The sequence below is a fragment of the Microtus ochrogaster genome, chromosome X, assembly GCF_000317375.1.
Source record: "Microtus ochrogaster isolate Prairie Vole_2 chromosome X, MicOch1.0, whole genome shotgun sequence".
NCBI lineage: Eukaryota > Metazoa > Chordata > Mammalia > Rodentia > Cricetidae > Microtus > Microtus ochrogaster.
The window spans coordinates 12,347,538-12,362,673 of NC_022026.1; the positions used below are offsets into that span (position 1 = coordinate 12,347,538).

The 15,136-nt window shown below is 44.3% G+C and overlaps 1 protein-coding gene across 2 annotated transcripts in view; it reads right to left on the reverse strand.

The window, feature by feature from the left end:
- Window positions 1–7,834: 7,834 nt before the first annotated feature.
- The window catches only part of Mmgt1 (membrane magnesium transporter 1), a 60,626-nt gene continuing 53,324 nt past the window's right edge, over window positions 7,835–15,136 (reverse strand). The window contains exons 3-6 of one of the 2 annotated variants that reach the window (XM_013350507.2): window positions 10,934–11,093; window positions 8,898–9,248; window positions 8,439–8,532; window positions 7,835–8,056 (exon numbers count right to left, since the gene is read on the reverse strand). In XM_013350507.2, the coding sequence (XP_013205961.1) occupies window positions 7,957–8,056; window positions 8,439–8,532; window positions 8,898–9,248; window positions 10,934–11,060 (672 nt within the window). In that variant the 5' untranslated portion in view covers window positions 11,061–11,093 and the 3' untranslated portion in view covers window positions 7,835–7,956. Of the gene's footprint in view, window positions 8,057–8,438; window positions 8,533–8,897; window positions 11,094–15,136 lie in introns of both variants that reach the window. The other variant, XM_026784845.1, reaches the window with a different exon arrangement.

Sequence of the window (15,136 nt, forward strand, 5' to 3'; positions counted from 1 at the left end):
GGAGCTTTACAAACAGACCAAGCTACACAACTGTCACGCACACGCAGAGGATCTAGGTCAGTCCCATGCGGGCTCCTTATCTGTTGGCCCAGACTCCATGAGCTCCCACAAGCTCACGTCAGCTTTCTCTGTGGGTTCTTCCTTCATGGCCTTGACTCCCCCAGCTGGTACAAGGCTGGTACAAGGCTGGTACAATCCCTCCTCCCTTACTTCAGGAGGACTCCTGGAGCTCGGCCCAGTGCTTCGCTGTGGGTTTCTGCATCTGCTTCCATCAGTTATGAATAAAGGCACTTTGATGACAGTGAGGGTCGTCACCAATCTGATTATCGTAGATGGCCAGTTCGGGCACCCAGACTAAGACCCTCTATCATTTCCTCTGGAAGATCCTATAAGAAAAGACAGGTTAGTAGAGTATTCTGGATCCTGGGGTCACTTAAGAAACAGGTCCCAATAAGTTTGGTCAGGGGAAACCTAAGGGTGTGTGCTCTGCAGACGTCACATTGAAAGAAAGATGGGATAATAACAAATGGTGAACGGAACATTGTACTCATGGATCTTGCATTCCCTTTGGGAGATAAAAGCATCAAAACCAAAGAAAGCTCAGATACCAGAAGTTTCCAGAAAGGAAGCTGAAACTGGGGGCTGGAGAGATGGCTCACTGTTAAGAGCATTGACTGTTCTTCCAGAGGACCAGAGTTCAAGCTTCCAATCAAGCTCTCTCCAAACACCGAAGTCAGATTAAGGAAGCGATTACTGATGACTGGGTGTCTCGGAATCTGCTGGATGGCTTAAGGGAGACAATGATGTGGTCATGTCCAGGCTCCATGTAAAAAAAAAAAAATCCACATAAAGTTAGCCGAACCATTTTAGGATAGCAGGAGCTGAGTTTGAGAAAGTGAAGTCCCAAGTTTAATCGTGCCATCAGGTAAACTGCAACACTAAGTACCTATTGGAATTGTTCTTATTTAAAAATAACAAAAGCAAAAAGAAAAAGAAATACGGGGCTCGGAGACAGCTCAGTCGGTAAAGTGCTTGCCACGAGAGCATGAGGATGGAAGCTTGATCCTTAGAACTCACGCCAAGGAGCTAGGTGTGGGGGTGCCTGCTGTAATCCTTCTGCTGGGCAGACAGGGATGGGAACTCACTGGCCAACTAAGCCTCACCTAACCGGGTCAGAGACTCTTTTAAAAAACCCAACAAGGAGGATGGTACCTAATGAACAACCCCACCCCCAACCTATGCTTGACCTCTGGCTTCCGCATGTTTGTGCATACAGTGTGCCCATACATACAACTACATACACATACACAACTGTCGCCAAGGATGTTCAAAAATGGGAACTGTTGGCAAAGAACACACTGTTGTTAAGAATGTAAATCAGTATAGCTATTACAGAAAACAAGATGGAGAGCTCTCAAAACAAAACCCAACAAACAAAAACACACCAAACCGAACTATCTTACGATCCTGCAATCTCGCTGCTGTGTTTGTCTCTGGAAGAATTGAAATTAGCAACACTGTGGGATTATTTACAATGACCAAGCTCCACAATCAGTCTAACTGCGTCCTACTAGTAGGTGAACGGATAAAGAAAATGGGTACACATGCACAATGGGCTTTGCTTGTGACTTGTAAAAGAAGGAAATTTGGTGGGGTGCTGTAACCCCAGCAGTCAGGGATTGAAAGCAGAAGGGTCATTGTAAGTTCAAGTGAGAGCCTGCCTTAAAAAAAAATAGAGAGAGAGAGAGAAGAAGAAGAAGAAATTATGTAAGAAAGAAAAAGAAAACGAAATTCTGTCATTTGCCACAACATGGGTGAAGCTAGAGGCTGCTGTGCTAAGCATGACCTTGCTCCCACGTGGATTCTAACTAAAAAATAGTATTGACCTCATAGAAACAGAGAGAAAAGAATGGTGGTTGCTAAGGACTGGGCCCGAGGTTAAGGGATGAACACTCGTTAGGCCTTATAAAGGTGCTTACGTAGGAGGAATGTGTGCAAGAGTTCCAGGATGTAACCTGGCAACCACAGCTAGTGATAAGACATTGTAATAACAGTATTCTATACACTAAAAAATGCTCAAAGTGTGGCTTTTTTTTTGTACTTTGGAGACAGGGTCTGGCTATACAGCATTTAATGGCATTGGAGATCCCCCTGCTTAGGTTTTCTGAGTGCCAGGGTTACAGCAATGACTCTGAGAAGAGGTTTTAAATGTTCTGACCCCCCCCCAAGTAAATGGGGGTATCATTTCCAAATCTGTACATATATATATAGTTACATTGTGTATCATAAATGAATATAATTGTACTGGTATATCATAAATAATACATTTAAACCTGGGTATAGTGGCACATGCCTTTAATCCCAGCATTCAGGAAGTAGAGGCAGGTAGGTCTCTGTGAGTTCAAGGCTAGCCTGCTCTACATAGTAAATCCCAGGACAGTCAAAGCAATACTGGTAGACCTTGTCTTTAAAAAAAAAATTACAAAAAAGTAATTCAAAATAAATAAAAATAAAGCTAGTCTATGAAAAGAAAAGTAAATTTAAAATCCTTCAAACATTGGAATGGAACACACATGTTCAAACTCTGCTGAAGCACAGTCTTTTGACTCATAAATATTCTAAATATTCTAGTGTCTCATTAGCAGAGATGCAGCCTTCATTCCTGTCCAACAAGGTCACTTCATCATTGGGAGGAGCATCAGAAGGCGCAGCGCACCCCCATCTCTCACTGGCCCCCAAAAGGAATCACAAGAGTGTCAGTGTTTTACCGAATGATCTCCAGGATGTCCCCCTCTGTATTTAGGCAGGACCCCAGAAGTCTGTGCGGATATACATCTTAAGGGTGGTGCACAAAGGTGGGAGGAAAATAGTGCAAAACAAGACGAAATTAAACATTGGTGTGGGCTTAAGATAGCAAGGCTCTGGAGTCGGTTTCATTCCAGAGATTACAGGAGCTTTTTACAGCCTGTTGATCAGTGAGCTGAGATATAGCCCAAAGATGCTTTCTTCTAAATTAAGGACAAATCTCAGACAGGGCGTGGCCTACTCACCGAAAGACATCAGAAGCCGAAATGAGACTGCTATGTTAGCGTAAACGACCACATAAAGAACTGTTTGGCCACCTTGGTATGCCCTGAGGATGTGACTTTATAACTGATTTCCTAAAGAGAGCCTAGGCACCTCTCTAGTGACTGTTCTGTTTGCCAGACATGGCTGTGGCTTTGCCCTTGAGCAACAATCATGCATGCTACACTGCAAAATGACTCCTCTGTTAACTGTCGTCCCAACCTTTGCCAAGTGGATCTCTGATCCGTCACTAGAGTAACCAACCATGCATTATAAAGGTGGGCGAATTATTCAGGTGTCTCCAGAGAAATAGAATCAAGACATGAACATCCTGGGTAGCAGGGAGTCCAGGACAGCCTGGCTATAGGTTCATGCTGAAAACCCTTGCAGCCTCCTCTGATACCTCAAAGGAGCTCTCCGCTTAACTCTGCCTTGTAGGCCTAAACTTTAATCTGACTTCCCACGGTACTGTCTGCCTACCTGCGGTGTTGAAGCTGAACTTCGCTTAGGCCCTGACTGAGCCACTGGTTGTCTATATGTCCACAGAATTAATAATCTTTTAGTAAACTCAATAGTCAAAAAGGCTGTTCTACCACAGTCTGCCCCCACAAGCCCCCAAAGCTGAGACCTTTTATTCAGCATGACTCCAACCCATGCCAAGAAGTTGCTATAGTTTGAATGTGTCCCTTGAGGTTTACTTCTTAATGCTGAAGATAGAGAGGAGAGCCTTGTACAACCAGCAACATCTCCAGAGCAGAGATGTAGCACTTCTAAAACATGATTATATCATGAGGGATCTCCATTCCTGGACAGACTGCCAATGTTAGCGCTGGTTAGTAATCAGCAGGGCAGGTTAGCTTTAAGAGTGAGGTTGACCGGGTGTGATGACACACATCTTCAGTGCCAGCACTTAGAAGGGGGAGCTCTTTGAGTTAAAGCCAGCCTGGTCACCATAATGCCAGACCAGCCAGGGCTACATCACAAGATCATGAGACTCTGTCTTGATATAATAAAGCGAAACAAAATAGGGTGAGGCTGCCTGTCTTTCAGTTCTTCTAGCCAAATGCTGCCTCTGGCATGTTGTGACATAGCAAGAAAGATTTCATCCAATGTGAGCTCCTGACCCTGGTCTTGTGAGCTTTTAAATCTGTAAGAAAAAAAATCTGAGCTCCTTCTAAAATTCCCAGTGTTAAGTACTCTGTTAAGGAAGCAAAAAAAAAAAAAATGGTATAAGACGGAGCAATCCACTCGCTAATCTAGTTCAGAACTGTGACAGATACACTCAGAAACAATGTAGAATCTGGACTCCCCCCCCCCCAGTGCAGTCAAACAGAAATAACATTATCATGGTAAGTCATCAGAATTCGGAGATTATTTAATACCATCCCTGAAGTGACACTCATGTCTGGGGAAGCACAATGTAACTGTGGCTCACGGGTAAGAGTAGAGACCATATGATCAATCCAGCTTCACTTACATCCGTCTCGGGCTCCCGAACTCACCCTTCAATTATATCCTAATAGCCTGATAGTCAGAAAGCTATCGTCAGAATAGACATTCAGAACATGGCAGCTATCACACATTGGTTCTCTGACCTTCCGGGAAAGGGCTATTGCAATATGAAAGGCCCAGTGGAAACCACTAGAACTGCATACCTATACTAATAGCAAACTGAAAATGACACTCCAGCCATAGAGGGGTTTGTGACACCATTGGCAATTAGAGATGCAGGTTGCTGATGCTCATAACATGCATCTCAGAGAATGACTGCAGTGGTGGTCTTTGTAATCAGATGATTACTCCAGGAACCAATGCGATTCCTGTGACACTTCCTTGTTTTCACAATCATTGTGTTCCTGGGCACCTGACGGTCACAAGGAGAAGGGCAACATAACATCACTTTGTGTATGCAAGAATATTGAGCTATGTATGTACATGTTCATGAGTGTGTGCATGTGTGTCTTCCTCAATCATTTTCCATCTTAGTTTTTGAGACAGCATCTCTCACTGGACCCGGAGCTTATCAATTCAGTTGCGTTGGCTAGCCGGAAAGCCCCAGGGATACTCCTGTCTCCACGGACGCAACAATGAGATCATTGGTGTAAGTCACTGGGCCTGATTTTTTGTGTGGGTTCTGGGGATTTGAACTCAGGCCTTCATGTCTGTGCAGCAAGCATTTTACTCATAGAGCCATTTCTCCATCCCCCAGTATCACTTCTTACCTCAGGTTTACAGCCTAAAGTCGTTCTTAGGGATCTTGATTACCAACGTATAGCCCCATTCTTTTCAATTGGTGGCATTATTCCCATTGATGCGGAAATGGAAACCAGTCCAGACCCCCCGGCAGCACACTTGCTGGACAGAGCATGAGAAATCGTTCCCAAACAAAACCAGGGCCTTTGAAATGAGTGACACTTTGGTGATCACCTAAAGCATATCGAGACAGTGCTTGTAAGATGAACAAATACCCATATCTTGGCTTTAAAAGGGGACACCACAACACTTTACCTCAGGCTTGTGTGCTGCAATGTTGAGCAAGAATCTGCTAGTTTGGAATAGGGCCCAGAAAAAAAAAAGGAGTCTGTCTTGTACAGCATCTGTGGCTTCAGGAATAGTTCTCTGCGGCCAGTTGATAAGGAAAACAAGAAAGTAAATATACTCAAAAAAAATCCTGTGTGATTTTAATCACCAACAACACGTAGGCAGCACTTCTATTAGTTTCTTCACTGCGGCATAACAAACTACTCTCACCCAACAGCTTAAGGCACCACAATCTGTAAATGAACAGCACTGTGGGGCTCTGTTGGGAATCTCACAAAACCAAGTTGAGGTTTCAGTCAATCCCTGACTGACTGGTGAACCCCCCACCCCCGCCAAAAGCACTTCCAAGCTCATGCCAGTTAGTGGCAGGTCCAAGTTCCTAAGATCGTGTGCAGGAGAAAACAACATTGTAAGCTACCAGGACCACAGCCATCCACCTTTGGTGCACTTAAGGCTTCAACACTGTGACGGGACATGGTGATCACGGTGTCAGGTTGGATAGCACACGCTAGCCTGTGAAGATTAACCTCTAAGATCAATTGCGCTGCTCAGTACCCAATTCCCCAACAGGGGAAATGACCCTGAGACCACAGAGGGTACTACATCCCAGAGGGAGTACTTGGCTTCCAGGAGGCAAGCCAATGGTTTTGGAAAATGACCAAAAGGAGAAGGGCAGATTTGTTCTTAGTTACACAGAGGTTTGTTGAAGGCACAGACTTCCTTTCCCAGACGTAGTATCAAGAGAAGACCAGCTCTCATAGACCTAAAACATGACCTCCAGACCAATAGGGTACTCCACACAGCAATGTCTTTAAAGTGGGAGACTGCATCCAGTGCGCATCCTCTTGAAATGCACTATCTCATTGTGTGTGCTATAACTGGAATTGACTGCTTTAAAACAGGAGTAAAATGATATTTTTGCAGGGTCTTATTTAGTCTGGGTTAGCCTTGAAACTTGCATTGTAGCCAAGGATAAACCCCAACACTTGATCCTCCCGCCTCTGCCTCTGCCTCCTAAACTCTGGGATGACAGGTTGTGCCAACATTTCTAGCTAAAATGACCATGTTTGAAGAGTTGCCTGTGTTTCTAGCTCGCAGCACTGCCTGTGGAGTTCAATAGGCAGGACCTAGGAGGTAGCAAGCCCGTCTTTTACTATCAAGTGGATGGAGCAGTTTGTATCACGGCCTCATTTCTGTCTTTGGTGACAAAAGGAGTAATGGGAAGATCCAGGTCTACCTGCTGCTCCTAGGGATAAACCACCGAACTCCTTTTGCCCATCCTGACAGTTTTAGACCCTGCTGAACCATCTTTGCAAGGAGATCCCAAAATTAATCCGTGGACATGGAAGTGGAAGTAAAAAGCTCATCACTATGGAAACTGCATCTTTTTCAATCGACAACCATGTGGGGGAGGATTCCGTAATTTCTGGAGTAATACTTGATATCACGTGATATTTGAATGTGCTACAAGGGCTAAGGAGGATGGTGTGAAAGATGTGGAGCCTTTCATTAGAGGTGGTGTACATTCCAGCAGCTCGGTTCACACAGGTCAGGGAATGGTTCAGCCCAAATGGTTAAGTAAAAAGGCCTGGAGATAGGTCACTAAGTCAAACCCCAAAACCTGTTGAGGGGTTTTGTCTCAGGACAATGGGAAAAAGAGATTGTTGGGATGCCAGGCATAGCAGCACATACTTTTAAACCCAGTACTCAGGAGGCAGAGGCAGGTGGAGCTCTGTGAGTTCTACATAGCAAGTTTCAGGACAGCCAGAGTTATACAGTGAGACCCTGTCTCAGAAAACCAAACAACAGCCGGGCGGTGGTGGCACACGCCTTTAATCCCAGCACTCGGGAGGCAGAGGCAGGTGGATCTCTGTGAGTTCGAGGCCAGCCTGGTCTACAAGAGCTAGTTCCAGGACAGGCTCCAAAGCTACAGAGAAACCCTGTCTCGAAAAATCCAAAAAAAAAAAAAAAAGAAAGAAAACCAAACAACAACAACAAAACAATCAAAAAAATAAATTAAAAAGCCCCAAAGCAATACTTGGCAAAGAAGAGAGTTCTAAATACCAGAGGTGACACTGGTGACCTGCCTGAGAATGCAGACTTGCTATGATATTTACCTGATGAGACAATAACACCAAAAAGCAGAGGGGAGAGAAAAAAGCCGCAAACCAGCAAGAAGTTACACTTTCAACAAAATGCATAGATAGAAAGCTCATCTTTTATTAAGAGTAGTTTAAAACAGCTTTCTTTAATTCTCTTAGATAACAGATGCAAGGCAACTTCAGCATTCCCCTACTATATTCAGGGCTAAACTATTTTTGCATATTGTTGATCATTGTAAAAACAGAATCAGGTGCTTGAGTTTAGATCGACGTTCCTGATGGTGCTGTCTGACATCATTTTTTCCAGTAACTTCTCAAGATAATATATTAGGTGGTATCTTTTAAACCTGAAAATAAACAAACATAACATGTAAAAAGAGATACCCAAAGAACCTGCGCAGTAGGAAGTGCTGTGTGATCCAAAGCAGGGGCTCACCATCTGTGGGCATAGTCAGTACATCCTGGGTACCGTGTGCTCTAGCCAATAGGAAAGGTGTCTACTGAGGATCAGTGCCCAGATCAAGACTACTGTGACAAAGCAAGGTTGAGTAGGCCTGGAAGGATGTGCCAAACACCGGTGACATCAACCTAAATATCTATGTCATGAGCCTGAACTATAAAGTGGGGGCAGGGACTGAGCAACTCCCAGTAGGCGCTGTTCTCCACCCCTCAGCCAACCACTGCAGTGAGCCAACAGCTTGAAGGCGTGTAATCCCTCTGGGCACCCACCTTGCTGCTTCCTTGATGGCGAACCTAACGAAATGCAGGCGGATATCCAGGGGTCCCCGCACTTCATCCAGCAGCTTGAAAATCCTTCCATATTCTGGAGAAAATACAAGAAGACTTCAGCATTTCACAGAAATGAAGAGAATGGGTGTTAGTGGATCTGTGTGTACCTCAGTAATAAGCTTCATGGTCAGAGATGTTCAATGGTGTGTGTGTGTGTTCTAAATGCCTGTGCACAGATATGGATGCAGTTGTTACGAGCACTAACCAAGCAACATTGCAAATGCAAGATGGAGTCTACTGAACTATTTTAGTCAAAGTAAAGAGTGGCTGTATTCAATTATGTAGAACACCTCGGTTGTGGCCAAGGCTCTCTCTCGTGGGGCAGTTTCAGGTTATTCTAATCATACAAATGGAGATGTGTACCTTGTCTCTGTTACTAGCCATTCTTTGAGTACTTACGACGTCCATAGCGACGGATTTCTGACATCAGGGCATGTTTTATTCCATAATTAATGACTTCTGGATCCACCGGGTTCACAATGAAGTGGGAAATTTCCACAGATGTTATTTCTGTGTCATCTTCGGTGCTTTCAGAGTTGTCATGGCTGGCACTTGCCCCTGCACCTGCGTCGTCATCACCGTCTTCGTCATTAAGAATCTCATCAGGCAGAGAATCTTCCAGAGCGGGGAGAGTGGCATTTACTGCCGCAGGCTTAAACTGCGCTTCATCACGCTCCTGCGGGTAGACTTCAGGGGACTTGGAATCACCCTCCATCACCCCCTCCTGGGCATCCTGGTTGACAGGAGCTCCTGGAAAGCAAAGTGGTGAAACAAGTTGTGACCTAAGTGACCTCAGTGGCTGCACACAGGCATCTGTGTGTTCCTCGCATTCTAAAATTAGTTCAGAGGAGGTGAGTACACCGGAGAAAACTCTCCGCCATGACAAACTGACCCCAGGATACAGCATAGATGAATACCACCTCATACCCTGTAGCTCCAAGAACAGACGTACAAACTAGCTGGGCAGGAGAGGGAAGAAGCAACGTAGATCCCTGGTACTCCAGGCTTAATGTCACATTGATATACTTTACAAGTTGAAAAGCTAAAGAGGTCATAGATGTCAAAATGTTAGGTGTACACCTTCACTAAAAATCCACATCTGAAGGTGACTTTTCCCTTTCGTGTCAAGGTGAATTCTTCTTTTTCTCCCTCTGTCACTTCTGTGTCATTTACTCATGTTCTGATATGTCCAGCACCTTCTGGGGTCATCAGCGAACATGGAAGACAGGCGCGTCCCCTGCTCCTGTGGAATTATCAGTGTCATGGAGACACCGAAAGGAGCGACACACTCGGCTGTTCTCATGTTGGAGAAGAAGCTGACGGAGATGTGAGAGAAAGCAGCCGAGAGTGCCCACGGGACCACCAGGTTGGTGCTCCCCATGCGAGGGGTCTTCTGAGCAGAACAGAGGAGACAGAGGTAGCCCGTGGAGATGTGGAGAAAGGTGTGTAATGTGAGCCAGGGAAGGGGATGTAGGCATTGCGTAGTAAGAAATAGACACAGATTCTGAGGGTGACTGCTGGGGTCCAGATAACAGTAAGATGGTGGGATTGGGGGATGCAGAGCCTGGTGGGCGAGGGACAGGAGTCAGGTTGTATCATGCATGCTTGGGAACACAGATTTTTTTTTTTGTCTCAGCATGAATGTTGCCTACTATATTTACCTACTGACATCCTTACCTTGGCTGCAGGGTTGAGAGCCATTGTCAGGAAGTGGTAGAGATGGGATGGAGACCGAGCAGAAAATACCTGTCTGCTCTGTGACAGTGTGAGCTAGAATGAAGACTTACACGGCCCGAGTTAGGAAATATCACATGATCAATCAAGGAAAGAAAATAAAGGGAAGAAAAGCCAGCGATAAGGCTTCACCAGTAAGAAACGGATTATGGAGAACAAGACGCCTCAGGAAGTTGGGGCCAAGGAGAAGGCTTCCAGAGGACCCAGATTTGAGTCCCAGTGCTCACGTGATCACTCCCCACCATTTGCAACTCCAGTCTCAGAGGATCCCATGCCCTCTTCTAGCTTTTTTGGATAACAGGTACACAAGTTGAGCATACATACACAAGCAGGCAAAACACCCCCACACATAAAATAAAATAAGAAATCCCAGAAAGTTATCAGTAATAAAGGGGTGGCTGCTTCTACCAGAAGCTGCTGAGAATGAAGTCGTTGCGGACTATTGATGCCCACAACAGTTTTTGTGGTGTTGATCCCCCTGGCATTGTAATGTGGAGAAAAGGAGAAGGCAGGTGAGGAGGAAGCCCAGCCAGGTGGGAAGGGCATCTGTCCCCGCCGAGACCTTGTCCTACGCTGGGTGCAAAGAACTGTTTGGACCTGTTGCTCTCTTTGCGGCAACTTCCATCACGTTCATCATTCCGCATGTTTCCTTCGAGTTGGAAATATGCTCATATCTGCCCATCCAACTTGGATATATTTACCTTCTCCCTTCGCATTGGCGGAAGCTTCAAGAGCTCGATTTGTCGCCATGTCCGCAGTGTTCCTTTTCTTTGGTGATGGACCCATGGCTTCTCCTTCTCCAATAGGGCTAAGTTTCTGTTTAAGCATTGTGTGATGCTCCTTTTTGTCAGGCTCCTTGCCCTAGAAAACAGTAGTGAAGATATAATAGTTCCCGAGTGTGGCAGCACATGCCTTTAATCCCAGAGCTCAGCAGAAGCAGCAGGATCTTTCTGAGTTCCAGGACAGCCTGATCTACATTGTGCAGGACAGCTGGGGCTACATAGAGAGACCTTTCCAAAAAGAAAGAAAGAAAGAAAGAAAGAAAGAAAGAAAGAAAGAAAGAAAGAAAGGGAAGGAGTATATAATATATACATGAAATAAACATTTCATTATATTTATATAATATATGAATATTATATATAACAAGTTGTAGCCACCACAACATTAAAAACATAGGACATGAAAAAGCTTCTGGGATAAGGTGAGATAAGAAGTTTTCTCCAGGTAATTCCACAATAATAAGAGTCAGGAAAACAAAGAAATCTGAGAATTGTGAAACAGCAAATGGCCAAATCTGAAAATACCAAAATGTTGGAAATGACAACAGTTTTAGAAATTATTCCTAAGCTTAAAAAAGCAAATAAGAAGCTGAAGAAAGAAGTAGATTCATGAAGTAGATGGGGAAGGAAAAAAAATGGCAATTAAAATAGAGATCCCAGGGAGACCGAATCAGGCAGAAACACTGAAAAAAATGCATCACACAAAACATTTAAGAGGAAGCGTCTAGAGCAGTGTTTCTCAAGCTGTGGATGGCGACCTGGAACCGCTCTTCCACAGCAGTCTCCTAAGACTACTGGAAAACACAGATATTTGCATTATGATCCTTATCAGTAGCAAATTAACAGTTATGAAGTAGCAGTGAAGATAATTTTATTGTTGGGGGTCACCACACATGAGGAACTGTATTTAAAGGGGAGAATCACTGTTGTAGAATAAGCAAAAAAAAATGTTCAGGAATTAGACAAGACTGAGGAATTATTACTTTCACATAGCAGAAAACAAACTACAGAGAAAAAAAACCCCACGGCAATCATGACCGCAACTTCCAGGAACACTGGGACATGTTGAAGAGACCAATTTTCTAAAATTTCGGCTTAAAAGAAGGAACCAAGTTAGAGTCTAACCGCATAAAGTCATGGAAATCCAGCAGAAAATTCCCCGAACCTAAAGGAGGCATTGCAACTCAACATGACCAGAGAAGCGCCTCTCCGTGTCATCTAATGGCTCTAATGCGGAGGGAGCAGAACAAAGAATAAATACTGGAAGTCTCAGGACAGAAGTGCCGAGTTAGGTCGAAAGGCAAAGCCGCGGGGATAAGGGAGACTTTCTTTGCTCGATCTCCAATGGACAATTACCACAGGCTGATACATCTTAATCTCTGAAAGTCAGTAGTTTTCAACTCAGGTTACTATGTTCAGTAGATAGATTTCTCCTTTGAAATTCGAAGAGAAATGAAGTCCTTCCAGGAGCAGCTTGAACTAAAACAATCCACCGCCACTCGGCCATCCTGAAAAAAAGACACTTAAGGAAGAATATTACACACAGAAGACGAAGATCCACAGCAGCGTGAGAGCGTGGGGAAGAAAAAAAAATCACTACAAGGGTAGAAAGACAAACAGCAATTTGAAAAGAGGCAAACATTTTTACCTTAGCGAGCCCACGAAGCTTTAAAGTGAACAAGGAAGAAAGCGGCACTTACCTTGCAGTGAGCGCTCTAAATATAATCGTTAACTACGTAGAAAATACGCAGCCTGAGGGGTGGGGAGTCGACTTGACTGTAAGGCGCCTGCTCAACCTGCAGGCGCACCTTAGGAACCGTCAGACACAAAGGCACTTATCTGTAAGCCAGCACCGGAAGTCAGAATGGCAGAAACAGGACAGTCCCTGGGGCTTGCTGCTGGTTGGGCTAGCCTGACCAGTGAGGTCCACGTCCACTGAGAGACTCTATCTTTTAAAACTAGGGTGGAAGGCACGGGAGGAAGACATCTGACATCATTCCCTGGCCTTTACAAGCACAGGCATGCATAAGTGAATACACCCGCATGAAAATGTGCAAACACCCAAAAATATGTAGAATTGAGAAAGGTTTAAAAACAAACAAACCAAGATTCAACTGTGTCCTGTCTCCAAGAAACTCACCTCACTGTCGTCAAAGATTAAAAGATGAGAAGTCAAAGTATGGAAGGAATATAGTATTCCCAGGCAAACAGAATCTATGTACAAACAAGAGTGGCTATACTCTCAGCTGAAAAAGCTGACTTCAAGACGAAAACTGTAAGGAGAAATGAGGACAGCCACTGCCCCTTAATAAAAAGAACAATCCAGCCCGCCGGTGGTGCACGCCTTTAATCCCAGCGCTTGGGAGGCAGAGGCAGGTGGATCTCTGTGAGTTCGAGACCAGCCTGGTTTACAAGAGCTAGTTCCAGGACAGGCTCCAAAGCTACAGGAAACCCTGTCTCGAAAAAGAAAAAAAAAAAGAACAATCCGTCAAAAAATGTAACAACTGTAAAGTACGTTTGTCAGTACTGCTTTGGGCTATTAACAAGAGACTTCTCGGAGTAGCTTAGACCAGTAGTGAGCCCAGATTGGAGTTCCCCACTTCTCTCCCCGTGTCTTTTATCTGTCTGCAGCTTCTGATGTGGGGCCTGTCTGTTGTTTGTCTGCTATATGTATGGAGTTTGACTGTCCCTAACAAAGAGCTTTGCTCTGTCCTTACTGAATAGCACAGAAAACACGGTATGGGGAAGGAATGAGGAATTCTTTTCTACAGTAATCTTTAACCGAGTTTTGCAAGGGAAGAAGTTACTTTACTGACACTAGCTGACCCGTAATAGCAGTCAACACAGCAGAGAGATGTTATCAGCCGGATCCTCATGCTGCTTCCCACGTTTATGGGACATTTGTCATGTAAGCTTGCTTTTAACCAGTGAGCTGCTTTCAGCACATGATTACCACAACACACACACATACATTATCCTTGGTCGGCGGCATGGACGCATACATACTTTAATATTATTAAAATATATTTAGCTTAGGTAGTAAAAGCTGATTGATTGCATAGGAAATCCAGGGCTTAGTAATATTGGTTACATTGCTTTCTTAAAATCAAGTTAAGCAGCCTGACTTCACGCTAGAACAGCAGGTTACATATGTAGTTTTAAATAATCTCAAGATGCAGTATTAACTTGCTTCCAAGATCTGGAAAAAGTTCCGTTTCTTGAGACAAGAGGTGTTTTCAGTAAAAGCTATTCCTACATGGGTGCAATCGACTTCTTAGATCAAGAGGTACTGGACGGGAAGGATCAGGGAGATCTGGATACAAGAAGAAGAAATGATTTCAACACCACATTCTCATCCACTGATAAATCATCCAGGCAAGGAAATCACCACACATCAGAGGAAAGCTGCTCGATTCACCAGACTCTACCAAATAGCCAACAGCTACGAGTACACACTTTCCTCCTCAGCCTGGGGAAGCATCTGCAAAATGGATGACATTTTATCTCATAAACTAAGTCTTACTAGATCTAAAAACTTGCATCTTATTAGATGATAATGGTATAAACTCAGGAAAGCACAGACAAAGGAAGTATTGGAATTACACAAGCCAACAGAGATCAGACACTAGATTTCTAATGATTTATCAGATCAGCAAAGAAAGCAGCAAGTGGATTTTTTTAAATCCCTACGGTTCAGTGATGATGAAAACACAATGTTCAGGATGCAGTGGAGGCAGTTCTAAAGAGAAAAGCATACAGGCCTGAGTCCCCACAAAATGAAACCCAGAGAGATTTCAATAAAGCCAATGATGGTCCTCAGTCTTAGACAAATTATAAAAGAGCCAAACATGAAAACAGAAGGACAGAAATCACAACAAAGCAGAGATTAATGACTAAAAAAATGCAAAGATGAGTGAAATAATCAGTTTTATAACAAGATAAGATGGACAAACCATGAGCCAAGATAACCAAATGCAAGAGATCTAAATGAATAAACCAGAGGATTTAAAAAGGCCATGGCTAGAAATGAGAGTGAGCCGGGCGGTGGTGGCGCACGCCTTTAATCCCAGCACTCGGGAGGCAGAGGCAGGCGGATCTCTGTGAGTTCGAGGCCAGCCTGGTCTA